A 21,652-nucleotide genomic window follows, 5' to 3' on the forward strand; every position below is an offset into this window, starting at 1 on the left:
AGGTTTGGTAGTTTCCCTCTGCACCTGACTGGATTGACATTTGTAGTACTTTCCCTTTACATGCATTTTTCAACTTTCAGTCACCAAGCTAGCAAAGAATATGATTGGGAAAACTGAATTGGAAAGCTCTTTAATAAAGACACCTAGTTATTTCCCATTAGAATGAAGGAATATTTATTGTGCCTTATACTGCAAAATGTCTACTTTTTTCTGAGGAAAAAAAATCTAATTTTAGCATTCTCAAAATTTACATGCTCTAGAATTGGCAGAGTCTATGATGTGAACAATAGGGTATCAAGGAGTGCAGTAGAACAAAGGGATCTGGGAATACAGGTCCATAATTCATTGAAAGTAGTGTCACAGGTAGATAGGGTCTTAAAGAAAGCTTTAGGCACATTGCCTTCTTAAATCAAAGTATTGAGTACAGGTGATGTGGAAGTTAAATAAAACATTGGTGAGACTTAATTTGGAGTATTGTGTGCAATTTTAGTCAGCTTCCTACAGGAAAGACGTAAATAAGATTGAAAGAGTACAGAGAAAATTTACAAGGACGTTGCTGTGTCTAGAAGATCTGACTTATAAGGAAAGATGAAATAGATTAGAACTTCATTCCTTGGAATGTCAAAAATTGAGAAGAGATTTGACAGAGGTATACAAAATTATGAGGAATATCGATAAGGTAAATGCAAGCAGGCCTTTTCCACTGAGGTTGGGTGGGCCTACAACCCAGAGGTCATGGGTTAAGGTGAAAGGTGAAAAGTTTAAGGGGAACATGAGGGGAAATTTCTTCACTCAGAGGGTCGTGAGAGTGTGGATCAAGCTGCCAGCCCAAGCGAGCTTGATTTCAACAGTTTAAAAGAGTTTGGATAGTTATATGGATGGTAGGGGTATGGAGGGCAAAGGTCCTGGTACAAGTCGATGGAAGTAGAGGTGAACTGGTTTCAGCATGGACTAGATGGGCCGAAGGGCCTGATTCTGTATACTGAATGTACAGAAGAATTTCCTGCTATTTGTTTTCCTGCACCTAACATGACTCTGATTTCTATCACATAAAGATATTGTCAACAAGTACATGAGAAGAGCAGTGCTGTAAGTTTTCCAACTATTCTGATTTGGAAATATTTCACTATTCAACCATTGGTACTGAATCAAAACCCCAGTGCCCTTTAACATAAGAATACCTTCAGCAGAAAAATTGAACTCAGTTCCAGTTTCCGAATAACAAGCATCTAGTGATATTAGTTCTTGGTTTGACAAAGATGCCCGTATTACACGAGTGAACAGAAATAAACTTCAAATAGAAATAGTTTGTATCTGCTTTGTTTCCTTCAGACATTTTTGTTCAGCAATATTATTTAAAGGTGTGCTCAAGCCCATATTAACAAGAATTGATCTGTTTGGGGCAGCAGGGTAGTGTAGCGATTAGCACAACGCTTTGTATTTCCAATGACCCAGGTTCAATTCCCGCCGCTGTCTGTAAGGAGTTTGCACATTCTCCTGGTGATAGAGTGGGTTTGCTCCACGTGCCCTGAATTCTTCCCACAGTTCACTGGTCATTGTGAATTGTCTCATGATTAGGCTAGGATTAAATTGGGGGATTGCTGAGTGGGGTGGCTCAAAGAGCCGGAACAGCCTATTCCACACTGTGTCTCAATATTAAGTAAAGTAATTAAGTCATTTCTAACAGTGGGTTCACTTTATTTTAAAGGGAGAACTTTTAAACTGATCTTTAGCTGTTGCATTGTGCACTATGTACACAAGGATGTGCTCTATAAATAAAAGTCAAGACAATAATACTTATGAATCAAGTGTATCCCTACTTTCTCTGTGGCCAGCAGAATTGCAATAAAGTTTTTACTTAGCTTGAAATTATCTGCTAATTCATTCTTTTTATTAAATTTGTTGCATTTATTCCCTCTCTTCTCAGGTACCCACGTTATGGAGGGCTCAGGCAAAATGCTGGTTACAGCTGTAGGAGTTAACTCTCAAACTGGCATCATCTTCACACTGTTGGGTGCAGGTGGTGAGGAAGAGGAAAAGAAAGACAAGAAAGGTAACTTTACTGCAGCAGATAATAAATGTGTATCGATCAAACACTTGCAAAATCAGTAATATATGGAATAAATCAAAAGAAAATCAAAGAAGTTTCAATGTGAAGCCCAGATGTGATTCAGCCACATACTCAGGCAGAACTGTGAGTATTGATTTACTGAATAGAAACGCTCGATGAAATTTGTCATAACACTACTGTTTTGATTGGAAACTGAGCAGGTCTCCAGCTGTTTTGCCCAATGTGATTCACTGATTAAAATCTGGAAGGTGTTCAGGAATAAGCCATCATTATGAGGGGGAATATGTGATTAGTAATGTAAAATGTAATGATAATGTCTTTCAGATTGTTTTCCTGTCATTTTTGTCCATTTATTGGAAATTTCATTTCTACATTCGTGTTAATCAGATGGTCAGCATGGTTCTGTTTTATAATCCCTGTGTAGATTAATGTCTTGCTTAAAAATTGTTAAGTCCTTCTGTGTTACCACAAACATTTGAAAAACCCTTGATTGTACTGCAATATCTTTTTCTGCTCCTGCAGATTTCAATACAAAAGCACCCTCCTGTGTGACGCTGCCTTTTTCAGCAGCTGTCACGAAGCCTTTTTGCAGGAGTAAACATGACAAGGGAGCTAGATAAATCATACAGCACCTTCAATGCACATTGATTACAGGATGCTTGGAGCGGACACCGCCATTAAGTGCAGTGTGTGAGGAGACTTTGGTTTGCTGGTGAATTCTCATTTGTCACAATCAGATAAAAAAATCATTGCTTCACCATCAGTCAGGTTTTTACAGGCAGATGTCCTCCCATTTTATCCATCAGTATTTATCCACAGAAATGAGGCCAGAAGGTTTTTGTACTTGAGACAGCTGTTTTAGATTTCTGTACTCCAAGAACCAGAAGCAAATATTAGGCCGGGGATCACTGTGACAGATCATGAGGTTTATGCTGGATATGATGTCTTGACCTTCAAATATTCTTTTACTCAATCAAATAAAGTCAGTGCTGGTGTGTTGAAGGTAGTGGTGAAATTCACTATTGGTGTCTATCTTTGCATGTAGTAAGCTATTTTTGTTTTCCATGGTTTCGCTGTGAGTCTTCAATGACAGAGGGCTGTGTGATACAGTGGGGACAACCTGGTAGATTTACAAATATTGAGAGTTGGATACATCCTCTCATATGGTTTAAAGAACATGTCATTAATGGCTTGGTGTTTAGCATATGAGCACATGCAAGCACAGGCATCTTTACAAAACCACAAGAGGTTCTGCAGATTCTGGAAATCCAGAGCAACACACACAAAATTACGGAGGAACTCAGAAGATCAGGCAGCATCCAAGAAAACGAATAAGCAGTCACAAAATGCTGGAGGACGTCAGCAGGTCAGGCAGCGTCCATGAAAATGAACAAACAGTTACTGTTTCGGGCTGAGACCCTTCTTCAGGACTGGGAAGGAGGAAGGTGCCGGAATAAAAAGGTGGGGGGGAGGGGAAAGAGTCTAGCTGGAAGGTGATAGGTGAAGCCAGGTGGGTGGGAGAAAGGTCAAGGGCTGGAGATGATAGAATCTGATAGGAGAGGAGAATGGACTGTAGGAGAAAGGCAAGGAGTAGGGGACCAAGGAAAAGTAATAGACAGGTGAGAAGAGGCTAGAGTGGGGAACAGAAGCAGCGGGAAGGGATTTTTTTTTAACTGGAATGAGAGAAAAAACATTGCTGCTCCGCCCAAGGCTGGACTCATCTTGGCACAAGAGGAGGCCATGGACCGACATGTCAGAACAGGAATGGGAATTGACTGTTTGTTGATTTCCATGGATACTGCCTGACCTGCTCAATTCCTCCTTGTGTGTGTGTGTTGCTCTGGATTTCCAGCAATGAATACACAGTCAGCATTTTGGACCAAGACTCTTCAACAGGTCAAAGTGCAACTCAGATGACATTGATTCTGGAGTATAATCACAGGACATTGAGCGGTTTCCATTGGTTTTGAAGATTAACTCCAGTCAATTTTAGGATGTCAGGTCCAACACTGTGGCAAGAAAAATTAAGGCAAGTGCCAGGAAAATAGTACAGCAATCTCTTGGTAATGGATTTTCACTGTAAGTTGAATCACAAAATTGTAGAAAAATAACTGAGAGTGACAGGTCCAAAACTAGCTTTATACATTTAAATCACCTTGCTTGAAGTGAGTTTGGAAGTTAGTTTAAAAGGTATGGTGGTCGATAAATGGGGAGAAGGGGGATATTTTTTAAAACTATTATGCAATTCTCAATGAATGTGCAGACTTCTGAGAAACAAAGTTGATACAGGAAAAGTTAAGGCTATTTTTAAATGAAAAGATTTGCAAAGCTGTAGTGTAGATTGACAAATAAATTGACAAAGGGGGAAGATATAGAATATGATTATATATTATTGTGGAATATATAGGCAGTCCCCGTGTAACAAATAGACTCTGTTTTCACTAATGTCCATAAATTGTTTTTACCTGTTAGTTGGAAAACACACAAAAATTACTTGATTGTAGTATTGTCATGAGTGGAATCAAAAGCACAGAAGACTGATGAGAAAGACCAATTACTAAAAGTGGAGAGTGAGGGGAAATTGAATCGGATGTTTGTAGGAATGAACATATGTTAATACATCAGATTTTTGAATTTAATAACATTATGGGAACTCATCATGGAAGGTTAATATTTAATAATATTATGGGAGCTCATTGTTATGGAGGGGTAATATTTAACAATATTATGGAAGCGCATTCTTACAGGCCTCCAAAAGTAGTCAGGACATGGGCTCGCAAACATGAGGAAATCCGCAGATGCTGGAAATTCAAGCAACACACATCAAAGTTGCTGGTGAATGCAGCAGGCCAGGCAGCATCTTTAGGAAGACGAAGGGTCTCGGCCTGAAACGTCGACTGCACCTCTTCCTAGAGATGCTGCCTGGCCTGCTGCGTTCACCAGCAACTTTGACGTGTGTTGCAGGACGTGGGCTACAAGTTACAATGGGATAAGGATATAGAAAACACATGTCAAAAGGCAAATGTTAAGGGAGTAATGGGGGCTTTCAATGTTCAGGTAGAATGGGAAAATCAGGTTGCTACTGGATCCCAGGAGAGAGAATTTATAGAGTGCCTACAAAATGACTTTTTAGAGGAGCTTGTGGTTCAGGCCATTAGGGGAAACACTTTTTTAGGTAGGCTGTGGTGTTATGAACTAGATTTGATTAGGGAGCTTAACGTGAAGGAACTCTCAGGTCCAAAATATGATGGACATCATCCTGCGAAAAGGAACAAGGAAATGGCAGACAAACTAAATAAATATTTTCAAAGTTCAAAGTACATTTATAATCAAGGTGTGTATTTTGCATCCACCTTCACTGTGGAAGATACTGGTAGCATGCCGTAAGTTCGAGAGTAAGTGCAGTTACTATTACTAGGGAGAAGGTGTTTCAGGAGTTAAAAAGTCTGAAAGTGGATAAGTCATCCGGACCAGATGGACCCTACCCCCAGGGTTCTGAAGGAGGTAGCTGGGGAGATTGTGGAGCCATTGGTAATGATCTTGCAAGAATCAATAGATTTTGCCATGAAGCTGGAGGACCAGAAAATTGCAAATGTCACTCTACTCTTCAAGAAGGAAGGGAGGCAGCGGAAAGGAAATTATAGGCCAGATAGCCTGACCTCAGTGGTTGCGAAGATGTTGGAGTCGATTGTTAAGAGTGAGGCCTCAGGGTATTTGAAGGCACGTAATAAAATAGGCCAAAGATGGCATGGTTTCCTTAAGGGAAAAACTTGTCTGACAAATCTGTTGGAATTCTTTGAGGAAATAACAAACAGAAAAATTAACAAAGGGGGAAAATCAAAGGAGAATCGTTGGATGTTGTGTACTTGGATTTTCAGAAGGGTTTGACAAGCTGCTGCATATGAAGCTTCTTAAGAAGACAAGATCCCATGGTGTTACAGGGAAGATAACAGCATGGATAGAGGATTGGCTGACTGGCAAGAGGCAAAGATTGGGATGTCACTGATTTGGATAGTGGAATTGATGGCTTTGTAGGCAAGTTTGTGGATGATATAAAGACAGGTAGAAAGTCAGATGGTGTAAGGAATGCAGGAAGCTGCAGAAGGACTTAAACCAGTTAGGAGGATGCGGAAAGAAGTGACGGATGGAATAAAATGCTGGGGAGTGTATGGTCATGCATTTTGCTAGAAGGAACAAAAGCATAGACTATTTTCTAAACAGGGAGAAAATTCAAAACTCCAAGGTGCAAAGGGACTTGGGAGTCCTTGTGCAGGATTTCCTAAACATTAACATGCATATTGAGTTGGTGGTGAGGAAGCCAAATGCAATGTTAGCATTCATTTTGAGAACACTAAAATATAAAAGCAAGGATATAATGCTGAGGCTTTATATAAGTCACTGGCGAGGCCTCACTTGGAGTATTGTGAGCAGTTTTGGGTCTCTTATCTAAGGAACAATGTGCTGACTTTGGACCAGAGGCACAGACCCAGAATAGAGGGACATCCATTCAGAATAGAGATGAGGAGGAATTTCTTTAGCCAGAGAGCAGTGAATCTGTGGAATCTGTTGCCACAGGCGGCTGTGGAGGCTACACCATTGAATGTATTTAAGGTGGAGGTTGAAGATTACAGGGAGAAGCCAGGAAAATGGGATTGATGGGGAAAATAGACCAGCCATGATGAAATGGTGGAGCAGATTTGATAGGCCGAATCAATTGTCTAATTTTGCTCCTATCTCTTATAGTCTTACAGATATCCATAAGTCAGGGCACCTGGAGGTGCCCTGCATCTGCTTCTACAGATATATGAAAGGGAAAACAGTATAGAACTGGACACTTATTGATAATTGATTGAAGCATGTATTGTTTCCAGGGAGTTTGGCAAAGTACCTGCTGTGATTGTATTTTGTCTGACGAGATATCTTGTGGCTGTAGTATCGATGTAAGGAATGAGGATTTTTTTTTATTTCTCTCTGAAAGATTTGTGCACCCTTGTATATATTCAAGGATGGGATGAAGAGATTATTGTACTGCAAGGGTCACTGGCAATTGGCAGCAAAGTGGAATCAGGCAAAAAGATCAGATCAACCAAAATATTGAACTATTGAGAAGACTCGATTTGTCATTTGGCTCATATCATCTGAAGAGTAGTTTTATTTGTTACATGTACATCAGAACATGAAACATTTAGTGAAATGCCTCATTTGCATCAAGGATGTGCTGGAGGCAGCCGACAAGTGTCTCCATGCTTACTGCATCGACAAAGTATTCCAACAGCCTACTAACCCTAACTTTTACTGTACATCTTTGGAATGTGGGAGGAAACCAAAGAACCTGGAAGAAACCCAGGCGGTCACGGGGAGAACATACTCCTAAATTCATGTTCTCTTTTAAGGAGCTATGCAACATACACAAAGTGCTGGAAGAACTCAGCAGGTCAGGCAGCATCAATGGAAATTAATAGATAGTCAACATTTCGGGCTGAGACCCTTCTTCAGGACTGCCCAATGGATAATGTTGCGTTGTATTTCCAGCATCAGCAGACCTTCACATGTTTATGAGGAGCTATGCAATTAGTCCCAGTCCACTCCCTTTCCCCACAGCCTGCACCCCACACCTCATAGTGCATTCTCTTCTCTCCCCTCACACCACCCTTTCCCTTTTACCCCCTCCCCACACCACCACCACCCCAACTCTTGTGGCTTCTCCTCCTTTCCAAGCTTCTGCTAGTTGTAATGGAGCAAGACATAGATTGCCAGAGACAACAACCCTAGCATGACAGATTGTTACAGAATTTCAGCATTTCTGCTGGTGATTAATTATATAAAATTAGCTCTGTATACTCATTGTCATTATATTTTGTCCTTGAAAAGTATTTCAAAGGATTGTACCCAAACTGTGCAGTTTTTCATTTTACTGTCAACCCGGCATGGTGCTCATTTCATTTAGTAGTTGTCAGGAAGTCTTTATTTGAAGGTTCTCACATTCCTTCCAATGTTCAGACATCCCACCTCTCCTGGAACTTCCGAGAGTCTCCCGCATATTAATAGTGGCTCCCTGATGCCCGCAAATTATATACAATATCACGGAAATCAATTTTTTTGAGAGCGAGTGAGAGAAAAGCAAAAGAGAGCGCGAGAGCGACCACGAGATAGAGAGTGAGAGAGAAAGCAAGCGAGAGCGCGCGAGCGAAGGCAAGCGAGAGAGGGAGAGAGAGCGAGCGAGAGAGAAAGCAAGCGAGAGCTCTTGAGAGCGTGCGAGCAACCATGAGAGAGAGAGAGAGAGAGCACGAGCGAGAAAGAGAGCGAGAGCGCGCCATTGCAGAGAGTTCCAAAAAAATATATAAAACATACGTCACCCCAGACTACACTAAAGTGTACCCCTGACTAATAGGGGTCAAAATAATGACAGTGTTGCTCGCTGCACTGTTTGCAACAATGACTTTTCTATTGCCCATGGTGGGTTAAGACTGTAAAAGACATGTTGAGGTGAGATTAACAGGTGTCATTCGTTCATTAGCATAGCTAACGTTATTTAAACTAGCTGGCCAGCTGCTAAGGAGCTACTCTATTGCAGACATCCCACCTCTCCTGGGAGTCTCCCGCAAATTGATGGTGCTACCTCCCTGAAATGAGTTTTTGCAGGGTGGGATGTTTGAATGTTACGACCCTGCAAATCAAACCCCAATGTGGATCCCTGGATATCAAGCTCATCCTTTGCAGAAGGAACTCACGAGGTCTGTGTTGTTTCTGACACTGCCAGCTGAATGTAGAAAGAGTGAGAGGCATACCCACGCTTGAGTTATTGACCATACCATCAGCAAATTCAAGCACCCTTTCGGGAGCTTGCAACTAATTTGTTCACCTTCAGTGCAGCTCTTTAAGGTTTTAGGGTTTTTGCTGGTTCAAGCTGTTGCTTATTGTACAGTCTTACTGCAAAAGAAGAGTTGTTAAGTGCAGCTGAAAGCACTTTGAAGGGAGTGCTTTAAGTACAGAGTTTCAATGGAAGGTGCCTTGGGAATTGCATGCAATTTTACTTCAAGAGTTTGTTTTCCAACCTGAAGAAACCTCCAAGTGCTGTTTATGCCTTTTGTGGAAAAACCTCATCTTAACCTAAACCATGCCTTGAAATTTTGGAGCAGCCTGTTCATGAAATCAGTGCACTAACTTACGCTGAAAAGAAATGAGTGTACTCGTGACTTTGATTATTGTGTGTGCACGTGTGCACCGTGTGTTCATGAACATTCACAGTTTGCAGTCACTGTGCAATCATAAAACATGCCTTTATGGCCTACTTCCACATCATAAAGAACTGACTTTAGCAAGAACACCTGAGGAGATTTGAGCACTGTGTGTCAGTGCCATCCTCTTGAAATTGAGGCTGCTTTGGCTTTATTGCAACAGATCTGGAGATGTTGCAGGCCACATGACCTCCTTAATCAAACTGTTGAAATTTGCATCTGCAAGGAAACCCAGTTGCTCCAAATCTTCCATGCTGGGTAGAGCAATCCAAAACCAGATCTACTGACCTGTTCTCTTCTCATATTCTGCCATATTCCTCTGCTTCAAAAGGAGGGTCAATTTCTTCTGGACTGATGCAAACTTCCTGAAGTACAGTGTTCTGCAATTTTACCAGAAACCATTGAGTAAAAAAATCTTGTCTTTCTCCTTGATCTCAGATTATTTTAAATTAATGATTTCTGTCATTCATACCCCAATCAGTGACATATTCAGCTGATAAAAATGCATATACAGCCACAAGACATCGGGACAGACATCATAGCTGATTTATAATTCATCTCACCCTCATTCTCCTACCTTCCCGTAACTTTTGACACCCTTACTAATCAAGATCTTATCAACTTCTATGTTAAATATGCCCAACAACTTATCCTCCACAGCCATCTGTGGCAATGAATTCCACAGATTCACCATCCTCTGGCTAGATGAAGTTTTCATCACTGTTTCAATGGGATGTTGTTCTATTCTGATGTTGTGCTGTATAGGAAACATCCTCTCCACGTCCACTCCAACTAGGCCTTTCAATATTCAGTAGGTTTCAGTGAGATCCCCCCTCATTCCTCTAAACTCCAGCAAGTACAGACACAGATCAATCAAATCCTGCTCATATGTTAACCCTTTCAGATACAGTATATAAGTTACTAACATTAAAGCTCCATTAAGCCACTTTAAAAACATAACTGGAAAAATCCATGCATTCACGGTTTTCAAAAATGAATGAGTGCTGGATGGGCACTAGCCTCCTCAGCATCCAGGACACCTTCAAGGAGCGATGCCTCAAAAAGGCGGCATCCATCATTAAAGACCCCCATCACCCTCTTCTCATTTCTACCTTCAGGGAGAAGATACAGGAGCCTGAAGGTGCACACTCAGTGATCTAGGATTAGTTTCTTCCCCTCTGCTGTTAGATTTCTGAATGGACATTGAACCCATGAGCACTGTCTCACTACTTTTTCTTTTTTTCTCTTTTTGTACTAATTTAATTTAATATTTGAAATAAATATACTTACTGTAATTTACAGTTTCTATTAATACATATTGAAATGTACTGCTGCCACATAACAATGTATGCCGGGGATATTAAACTTTATTCTGAAGTTTGCTGGCTTTTGGTGAGATGGATGTATGAATCACAGATGCTCTACGGCAAACGTGAACAAACCCTCGTATAAGACATCCAAATTTTCTTTTAATATTGTGATGGATCCAATGGCAGACATGCCCATTTCTGGGTAATATTTTAGTACCCTGTTGCATAGCTCACCCTCAGCAGAGCATGAGTCACAGGAGTATTGGGATTGTACTGTTGTCGAGATGGACAATTCGCTCTCTGAACTCCCACCAGCTACAACAAGCCCATTGAAATCAATGGGTAGTAACTGCCACTGAGTGGAAGTAAAGACTTGTATTTGTTTTAGTTAACTCCATTTAATTCTTTTTAATCTGTGCTTTCTCTGTTGTACCCTTAAGTTTTTTTTTTAAGAACTTAGATTTTTATTTGCCATAATGTTAGTCAGCAGATATGACAGCTGGTGAGCTGGGGACGAGGCCTAGTCAGTGTTTACACTGTGCTGTTCCTTGCCAGTGTGCTGGGAATTGTGGAAGACAGCATCGCAGCCATGCTGGAATGAACAGCAAGATCCTGAGTACAGATGGCTGCGGAACTGGTAGAGTAGAAGATCTGCTCCATCTTTGATGCATTGATAATCGTGGAGGATTAGTGTTCCAGCCAGCCACCTTGCACACACAACATAAAACACGCAGGTAATAATAACTATTGATGCTGCCCTCACCTGCATCTCCTCCATTTCCAGGACATCCATCTTCCCACCGCCTTAACAGTAACAGAGTTCCTCTGGTCCTTACCTAACAATCCATGAACCTCCGTATTCAGCATATCATTCTCCACAACTTCCACCATCTCCAAAGGGATCCTACCACTAAACACATCTTTACATGCCCCCTCTCTCCACTTTATGCAGGGATCACTCCCTCCGTAATTCCCTTGTCCATTCGTCCCTCCCCTCCTGGCACTTATCCCTGGAAGCGGCCAATGTGCGACACCTGCCCATTCACCTCCTCCCTCACCTCCATTCAGGGCCCCAAACGGTCCTTCCAGGTGAGGCAACACTTCACCTATGAGTCTACTGGGATTGTCTATTGAGCCCAGTGCTCCCGTTGTGGCCTGCTCTTCATTGATGAAACCCTGTTGTAATTTGGAAGACCACTTTGTCGAGCACCTTTGCTCCAGCTGCGAAAAGCGGTACTTCCCAGTGGCCCACATTTTAATTCCAATTCCCATTCACATTCCGACATATCGATCCACCGTCTGTTCTTATGCCACGATGAAGCCACCCTCAGGGTGGAGGAGCAAAACCTTAAATTCCGTTAGGGCACCCTCCAACATGATGGCATGAATATTGATTTCTCCTTCCAATAATAACAATTTTCCATCCTCTTCCCCTCTTCTTCTATTCCTCACTCTGCCTTTCTTACTTCTTCTCACCTACCTGTCACCACCCCCTCGTTCCCCCTCTTCCTTTCCTTTCTCCTATAGTCACTCGTTTCAGCTTCCTCCATTTCCCACACACCTGGCTTCAGCTATCACCTTCTTGCTATCCTTCCCCCACCACCACCACCTTTTAAGTTCTGGTATCTTCCCCCTTCCTTTCAAGTCCTGAAGAAGGGTCTTGGCCCAAAACGTCGACTGTTTGTTCATGTCTATAGATGATGCCTGACCCTTTGAGTTTTTCCAGCATTTTGTGTATGTTGCAATAAGAACCAGATTCTTAAATTGCAAGATCACCCTGGCGACAGAAATGGATGGAATATTTTAATTTTGGTTCTTACTGCAAGATGATTTCAGCATGGGAGAAAAAACAAATTACAGGAATAACATGAAGCCACCTTGAAAATCATCTACAGTCTTGTCTCCCTTTTCAAGGTAAGAAAATACTTCCAGTAGAGAGAATGCAAGATTAATTGGTCATGGCTAGAATCAATTTCTGCCTAAGCAGAGAACTGGGGGCCCCCTGCAATTTGCCTGTCACCATCATCGGTCTACAGAGGTTGCAATCTGATTGACTTTCCACTCTGCCTTGGATCACCTGGAGAATACCAATACCTAAATCAGGCTGCTGCTTATTGATCACAACTCAGTGTTCAACGCAATCATACCCTCAGTACTAATCAACAAGCTCCAAAACCCCCTGGGCCTCTGTACTTCTGTCTGCAACTGGATCCTTGATTTCCTCATTGGGAGACCACAGTCTTCTGTGAAGATTGGAAATGCCATCTCCTCCTCGCTGGCAATCAATACTGGCAAACCTTAGGGATGAGTTTTTAGCCCACTTCCCCACTCTCTCTACACTGGCGACTGCTCAAACACCTTCTATTAATTTGACAAAACAAAACTATTGTTGGTAGAATGCAGATGGTGTTGAGAGACATTCAGGAATGAGATGGATCAGCTGCCGGTGTGGTGTTGCAACAGAAAACTTACACTCAGTGTTATTGAGACCAAGGAATTGATTGTGTACTTCAGAAAGGGGGTATTCACCAGTCTTCACTGAGAGATCAGTAGTGGAAAAGATAAGCAGTTTTAAATTCCTGGATGTCAAAATCTCTGAAGATCTGTCTTGGGCCCAACATATTGATGCAATTCCAAATCAGCACAACAGTGACTATATTTCATTGGGAGTTTCAGAAGACTTGATATGTCACCAAGGACACTTGCAAATTTCTGCAGGTGTATTGTGGAGAACATTCTAACTCACTGTCTGGTCTGTCTGCACAGGATCAGAAAAAGCTGCAAGAAGTTAAAAACTTCACCAGCTCCATCATGGGCACTAGCTTCCCCAGCATCAAGGGCACCCTGAAAAGGCAGTACCCATCATTAAGGACCCCAATCACTCAGGATATTCCCTCTTCTCATTGTTACTATCAGGGAGGAGGTACAGGAGCCTGAAGACACACACTCAATGATTCTGAAACACTTTCTTTCCCTCTGCCATCAGATTCCTGAATGGACCATGAATCCATGAACACTGCCTCACTATTTTCTGTCCCTTTTTGCAATACTTACTTTATATAATTTTCAAAGGTTCATTTATTATCAAAGTATACCACTCTGAAATTCTTCAATTCTGCGGGTAGCCATGAAACCAAGAAAGAAAAGAAAGGCAGCACGATCATCAACCCCTAAGACCTTCCTCCCGTGCAAAAACCTCTTATAGTTTTGGTTTATATATATAATAAAGATACATATCTGAGTCTGAAGCCTCCATTGGTCAGAGCTGACCATGGATATTGCATCCTAGCTGTCTCGATACGCAAGCCTGCGCAGTACGATGTGGAGAGCAAGTTGTTGCCCATGCAGCAAGTTCCCACCCTCCATGCAACTGATGAACCCAAAGGAACGGCAGAGACCAATACAGTTTGGTACCAGCGGCGTCGCAGGATTTCCCAGTCAGCATTGGACTCAATGTAGTATTGCCCTAGGGACTCCAGCACCAGATTTTTCCTCTCTCGGTTGACTCCTGAAGCCTTCCCCACAAGTGGGTATAGCCACAAGGCAGCAGAGGTTTGAGATGAGAGTATTCCTTCTCCTGGATGAGCTGCCAACCACAGCTGACGAGCACCATCTGCCCAAAGCGACTGGTTTTAAGGTGCCAGTAAGCCACCTTTGCCCCTTCTCCCGTCAGTAGAAGTGGTTCAGCCGGGTTTAGTAGCTAAGCCACATGCCAAGGCCAGGAGCTGAACTTGGTTGTCAGAGGCTATTTGAGGCGTACACTATTAGGAGCATTTAATAGGTAGTGGGAGTCTGTCCGCATTACCAACCTCAGCCATAATAACCTTAAGGAAACAAAGATATATATATATATATATATTTATAGTAATTTGTATATTTTTATCATTACATATTGCAATGTACACCCGCTGTAAAACAACAAATTTCACAACATATGCCAGTGATATAAAACCTGATTCTGATTGCTGGGATGAAGGGATTTCCAATGAAAATCTGCAAAATTGCAACAGGTAGCACAGCTGCCTCAGTGTTCCAGTGATCCTGACCTTGAATGCCTTATGGACTTTGCACATTTTCCCTGTCACTGTGTGTATTTTCCCCGAAATCGTCCTGAACACGTGGTATCTGCTATGTTAATTGGCTTCTGTTATTTACCCCCAAGGGCAAAGGTGAAGGAGCTAGCTGGTGAGTTGATGGACATTTGAGGGAGAATAGATTGCAAGGAATTAAATTGGAATTGATGGAATTACTCTTGAGACCCTTCTACATGCTTCTGCATTCCTTCTACATCCAGTGGAAGTTTGAAAAATAAGATAGATTAAGGACTCTGAGCGTGCCATAGATAAATATGAAGTGACATTACTGTATTGTAGAAAATGTGTTCTATGCTCTGAAGAGCAAACGTAAGGAGATTATCGCCTGGTTAGCTTTCGGAACCATACTCAGAATGAGGAATTAGCTATTCAAACTCCGATGAAAAAAAACTTTAATGAGCTGGAAGTGAATCTTTGTAGTTCATTCAAGGCCCTCTGCTGGTCGAGATTGAAGCTGTCAACGTGATATTGCGTCCAAGCTGTCAACGTGATATGCAAGCCAGTATGCATGGACAACAAGCTGTTGCCCATGCACAGGATCTCTCTCCCCCACCCCCCCCCAACTGATGAATCCAAAGGAACGGCAGAAACCGATACAGTTTGGCATTGCAGGTATTTCCAGTCACCGTTAAGCTCAGTGTAGGACTGCCTCAGGGAATCCAGCTCCAGCAGCACGGATTTGAGATCAGAGTCCTTCTTCTCCTAGATGAGCTGCCAACCATGACTGATGAGCTCTCAGGACGAGCTTTTCATTCCAGGACGAAGGAGATGTCCTCCTTTTTTAAGGAAAGGGGCTTCCCTTCCTCCACCATCAACTCTGCTCTCAAACGCATCTCTCCCATTTCACGCACATCTGCTCTCACTCCATCCTCCCGCCACCCCATTAGGAATAGGGTTCCCCTGGTCCTCACCTACCACCCCACCAGCCTCTGGGTCCAACATATAATTCTCCGTAACTTCTGCCACCTCCAATGGGATCCCACCTCTAAGCACATCTTTCCCTCCCTCACCCCCCCACTTTCCACAGGGATCGCTCCCTACGCGACTCCCTTGTCCATTCGTCCCCCCCATCCCTCCCCACCGATCTCCCTCCCGGCACTTACCCTTGTAAGCAGAACAAGTGCTACACATACCCTTACACTTCCTCCCTTACCACCATTCAGGGCCCCAGACAGTCCTTCCAGATGAGGCGACACTTCACCTGTGAGTCAACTGGTGTGATATACTGCGTGTGCTCCTGATGCAGCCTTCCGTATATTGGCAAGATCCGATGCAGACTGGGAGACCATCTCACTGAACACCTATGCTCTGTCCACCAGAGAATGCAGGATCTCCCAGTGGTCACACATTTTAATTCCATGTCCCATTCCCATTCTGATATGTCTATTCTCGGCCTCCTCTACTGTAAAGATGAAGCCACACTCATATTCCGTCTGGGTAGCCTCCAACCTGATGACATGAACATTGACTTCTCTAACTTCTGTTAATGCCCCACCTCCCCCTCATACCCTATCCCTTATTTATTTATTTATCTATCTATCTATCTATTTATTTATTTTATATATATGTGTTCTTTTCCTCCCTCTGTTCCTCTCACTATACTCCTTGCCCATCCCCCAACACATCTGGGCTTCCCCCCTCCCCCTTTCTTTCTCCCTAGGCCTCCCGTCCCATGATCCTCTCATATCCCTTTTGTCAATCAACTGTCCAGCTCTTGGCTCCATCCCTCCCCCTCCTGTCTTCTCCAATCATTTTGGATCTTTCCCCTTCCCCTCCCCCTCCCCCTCCCAAACTAACCATACCTCTTCCTAGAGATGCTACCTGGCCTGCTGCATTCACCAGCAACTTTTATGTGTGTTGCTTGAAATTCCAGCATCTGCAGATTTCTTCGTGTTTGTGTTTTGAGCAGAATTAGGCCATTTGACCCATCGTATCTTCTCCATCACAAGGCTGATCCATTTTCCCTCTTAGCCCCAATCTCCTGCCTTCCCCACATATCCCGTCATGCCCTGATCAATCAAGAATCTATCAACCTCTGCCTTAAATATACATAAATACTTGACCTCCACAGCTGCCTGTGGCAATGAATTCCACAGATTCACCACTCTCCGGCTAAAGAGATTCCCCCTCATCTCTGTTATATAAGGACACCCCTCTATTCTAAGGCTGTGTTCTCTGGTCTTCGACTCTGCCACCATAGGAATCATCCTCTCCACTCTGCCGAGGCTGTTCAATATTCGTTTGGGTTCAATGAGTTCGCCCTTATTTTTCTGAATTCCAGTGAATACAGGGCCAGAGCCATCAAACGTTCTTCATATGATAAGCCGTTCTATCCTGGAATCATTTTTGTGAGCCTCTTTTGAACCCTCTGCACTGTCAGCGCATCCTTGCTAAGATAAGGGACCCAAAACTGCTCACAATACTCTAAGTGAGACCTCACCAGTGCTTCATAAAGCCTCAACATTACATCCTTGCTTTTATATTCTCGTCCTCTTGAAATGAATGCTAACATCACATTACCTTCCTCACCACCAACTCAATCTGCAAATTAACACTTAGGGAATGTTGCACAAGGACTTCCAAGTCCCTTTGCGTCTCAGATTTTTCAATTTTCTCTCCATTTAGAAAGTGCATGACTATACACTTCCTGACACTGTATTTGGGGAATCAAAGGATGAAGTTAGTTTGGAAAAATGATATTGAGGTATAAGTTCAACTGTGATTTAATTGAATGGTGCCACAGACACAATGGATCCCTTCTACTCTTATGTTCTTAACAGTTCGCCTGCTGAAGAAATCCTTGTAAAATTAGATAATAATAAAAGCAGAAATTATTTTGTGCCAAATGTCATATTCCATGGGAGAAAATTATTCTGGGTATTCATTAGGCTTTTGAAAAACAATAAGTAAATGTTCCCAAATACAGGCAGTCAAACGTAAATGGTAATAGATTCTGTAGTTACTAATTAATCATTTGTGACCTTCTAAAAATATATTCCCTTAGTATTAGCCCCAGAGTATTTGGACCTGAATTCAAATTCAACCCAATGTAATTAGCACTGATGGATACAGAACTAACGATACTCGGGCAAGTCTTTCGGTATGGAGATTAGAGAAAGTGAAAGTTGCTACTGTGAAATTCCACAAATATTCAACCTAATAAGGTTATTGTCCCACTGGTACTTGAAGTACATAAAGTATTGTTAATTAAGGGAGAAAAATTCACAGCCTTGGCTTTGATTGTACGGTTACATAACAAGGGTACAGGACCTCCTGACATTGTTTTAACGTCATCTCCCTCATCAACATACACTGATTTTATCCAAAAGATTAAATAGGTTTTTAAAATAGTCATATTTAAGGTCATTGGCAGAGAAAAGTCAGTGAATTATGTGGAATTAAATGTTACTGAAAGTGATGCAAGAGGATTCAATAGTGATTTTCAAACTTGCAGTTAGGGTAGATGAGGATCAGAGTTGGGGCATACAACAAGACAAAGGAAAATCCGCAATTTGCAAAAGTACTGTGGAGAAACAGGAATTATATAAATATACAGCACAGAAATATGTCCTAACTGAAGTCCATGTGAATCACATCTCCTGCTTTGCTTTTATCAGTTTCCTGAGTCACCACCACAACAAAATGCTCAGACAGATACGTGCTTCAGTCACTGCCTTTCCAAGTGGACATACCCTTTACAAACCCATAATGCAGGGCATGTCAATAACACGCTTAATATGGTCCTTAACCACAATAATGTGGTTAAAAGCATTATTTTGTTATGCGTCACAAACTCTTAAAGCAGAACATGTCAATAATGTGGTTGGAAATGAATTGTGGAATTCTTTATCGGCTGAAACAGAGAATAGAAAGGCAGGGAAGTTATTATAGAGCTGCATACAGCGTTAGTTAGATCATAGGAGATCATAGCTGGAGTACCACTTACAATTCTGGTCGCAATGTTACCAAAAATATCTAATTGCATTGAAGATGATGCAGATATTATATATGATTATTAAAAGTGAGTAGAGATTATTCAAAGATTCAAAGTACATTTATTATTAAAGTATGTATGCATTATACAACCCAGAGAATCATAGTCCCCCAGACAGCCACGAAACAAAGAAAGAAAACTATGGAACCCATTCAAAGAAAAACATTAAGCCCCCCCCCCACCCCCCAGTGCAAAAAAACCCACAGATCACACAATCGGCAAAAAAACAAGCATAAAACGCAGAATATAAAACTCCAAAGCAAATAGTTGAAAGAGATGTTCGGCACAGCATTTTGGGCTGAAGAGCCTGTATTGTACTGTAGGTTTTCTGTGTTTCTATGAAACCTTTTCCCCCACAGTTGCTGCTTCACCCACTGAGTTTCTCTGGAAAGTTTGTTTTTCCCTCCAGTTTCCAGCATCTGCAGACTCTTGTCCCTCCTAGATTGGCTGCAGTGTTAAGCTGGAAGAGAGGAAGCTGAGGGGAAGTTCACTTGAGGTCTATGCAGTAAAATTACAATGGCGTTAGCTTAAGTAACAATGAAGTCCTTTCTATTAAAAGTCAAAAAATGTGGGGTGGCAATGATTTAATGTAATTGGCAGAATGATCACAATGGAAATAAGGAAGGATATTTTTCACCTGGAGGGTGATAGGAAACTGGAACTCACTGCCTGAAAGTGCAGAGGAGAGGGCTACCACCAGTACTGTTTTGCAACAACTGTATGTGGATACAGTGCTGTGATGTGCTTGAGTACAGACAAATTTTGGAAGGTCAGGTTAGTCTAGGGAGCTCTTTGTTAACAAATACAGAGAAAAACTGGGCTGAACGGTCTTATTGGTGTTTTACATTTTCGTGAATCAATGTAAACATCAGCTTTTCACCCCCGGAGATACATTGGTCATTCCTCCCTGTAACTGAGTTCAAGAAAGTGCTCACATTATTATTACAAAAGCCTTATTGCATTGTGTTTATTTTATTTACTTATATTCACTCAAATAAAAATAAAATGCCAAGAATTTGACTTTACAGTTTTATCTACCCACAGTTGCATTTTCAGGGAATTATAACATTTGTGCCCTTGAGTTCACAGGCATTCAGTCATTGACACAGTCATGGAGAGAGGTGACAATTTGATGTTTCACTTCTTTACGAAAAGCAGAACATCTCACCACAGTCCAGCTATGTTCACGATTTCGGGCAATGCTTCACCCACACTGATCAGTATGACCGGTTTCTGAATTCTTCCACTGACATTGGCTTCTCATTTCCAAGCATGTTGGATAATGTTTGCTTGTGGATTGAAGTCATGTAGCAGCCTCTTCTGGTGAAGTGAAGGTTTTGGGGATGATAAAAGTTACTATTATTGATCAGTTATTTCAGTAGTCTGAATAACTTACTTACTTACGGCCTGTTACGCTGCTGGTGTTTAGGCAGCAATGAAGGTTCTCCATCTCTGGTGGTTTTCAAGGCTTCCTTCATCGGGTTAGTAACTTCCACTCGGTTTTCACTACTGTCAGACATACAAGTCCCAGGTGGAGACTCAGGAACACCATCGTACACAGATGTACAGTAGAAGGATTCTTCATTCCTGTTTCCATAACAGTTTTGGATTACCAGTCAGAGTTGTTGGCCCTGAGCTGACCCACCCTCCCCCCCGAACCTGGAGGACCGGTGGACCACTCTCAGTCTGGCCTCTACCCTTTGACTCGCTTGGCATAGGTGACCCTACCAAGAGCCAAAGCTCTGACTCCAGCCGACATAGTTCTCCGGGTCATTGAGGCACGCAAGCCTCCAAACCCAATGACAAGGTGGTCCTCTTGGAGGAGTTTGAATAACTGAGAGAGAAAATTATAGGTGGTAGATGTTCTTTGGGGAGTACTTTGGCAGAAATTCTCTTTTCTTCATCTTACTTTACTCAGAAAGATGGCTGGCTCTCCATCCACTCCTTCTACATGGCAAGCCTCTTGCCAAAAGTTGCTTTACTATATATTGGAAATAATACAGTGACACAACCTTTAAATCCTGCACCAAGGTTTGGTCACCCAAAGGAGAGACACTATTCAGAGTTGTTTATGATTTCCACATCACACATGAACAAGGCAGACTTCAGAAGTACGACCGGGCCGACAGAAGAGCGATTTGCCAGAAATATCTTGTTGAATTTAAGCTGTGTACTAATGGTGATAGCTGTCACTGAGAGCTCAGCATGCAATGATTTTTCCTCCCTTTTATCTTAATGGACAGGACACTTATAGGCTACGAGTTGCCACAGTCTCCTAATTATCTCGTTCTTTCTACATTTTTGTCCTGTCATTTTTAAAACGAGTGACTTAAAATCATATGTCCACTGAAAATGTTATGGTGCATCTGCAAGTAAGTGTAATAAAGAAGATCTGGGAAATGTAGAGCAGACTGGGATGAACACACTCTGTATTTGTACACAGCTCCAAAATCTTGTTCCTTGGTTCGTTCCATGAACTGCACAAGCACTTACATTTTACATAAAAGCATCCAGACCCAAGTACCTAAAATGTAAAGCTAGATCTCTGTTGTTACATAGAGTCATAGAACACTAAAGCACAGTACAGGCCCTTTGGCCCATCTAGTCCATGCCAACTATTACTCTGCTGAATCCCATTGACTTGCACGCAAATTTCTTACCCAAATTTCTAAATTTCTCTTAAATGTTGAAATCAAACCTGCATCCACCACTTCTACAGGCAGTTCATTTTACACACTCACCACCCTCTGAATAAAGATGTTCTCTCTCATGTTCCCCTTAAACATTTCATTTTTCACCCTTTACCCATGATCTCCAGTTCAAAACTCACCCAAATACTTGCATTTATCCTATCTTTTTCCCTCATTCTCCAATGCTCTCAGGTATAAAGTCTTAACTTATTTAACCTTTCCCTATAACTCAGGTCCTGCAGTCCCAGCAACAAC

The 21,652-nt window shown here is 42.0% G+C and overlaps 1 protein-coding gene across 7 annotated transcripts in view; it reads left to right on the plus strand.

Moving 5' to 3' along the window:
* atp2b2 (ATPase plasma membrane Ca2+ transporting 2) overlaps nt 1-21,652 on the plus strand; it is a 933,917-nt gene that overhangs the window by 687,616 nt on the left and 224,649 nt on the right. For all 7 annotated transcript variants that reach the window (XM_072280310.1, XM_072280309.1, XM_072280312.1 and 4 more), the window contains one exon: nt 1,928-2,053. In XM_072280310.1, coding sequence (XP_072136411.1) covers nt 1,928-2,053 — 126 coding nt within the window. The remainder of the gene's footprint in view (nt 1-1,927; nt 2,054-21,652) is intronic.

Source organism: Mobula birostris, chromosome 16 (genome assembly GCF_030028105.1).
Source record: "Mobula birostris isolate sMobBir1 chromosome 16, sMobBir1.hap1, whole genome shotgun sequence".
In the NCBI taxonomy this organism is placed as follows: Eukaryota; Metazoa; Chordata; class Chondrichthyes; order Myliobatiformes; family Myliobatidae; genus Mobula; species Mobula birostris.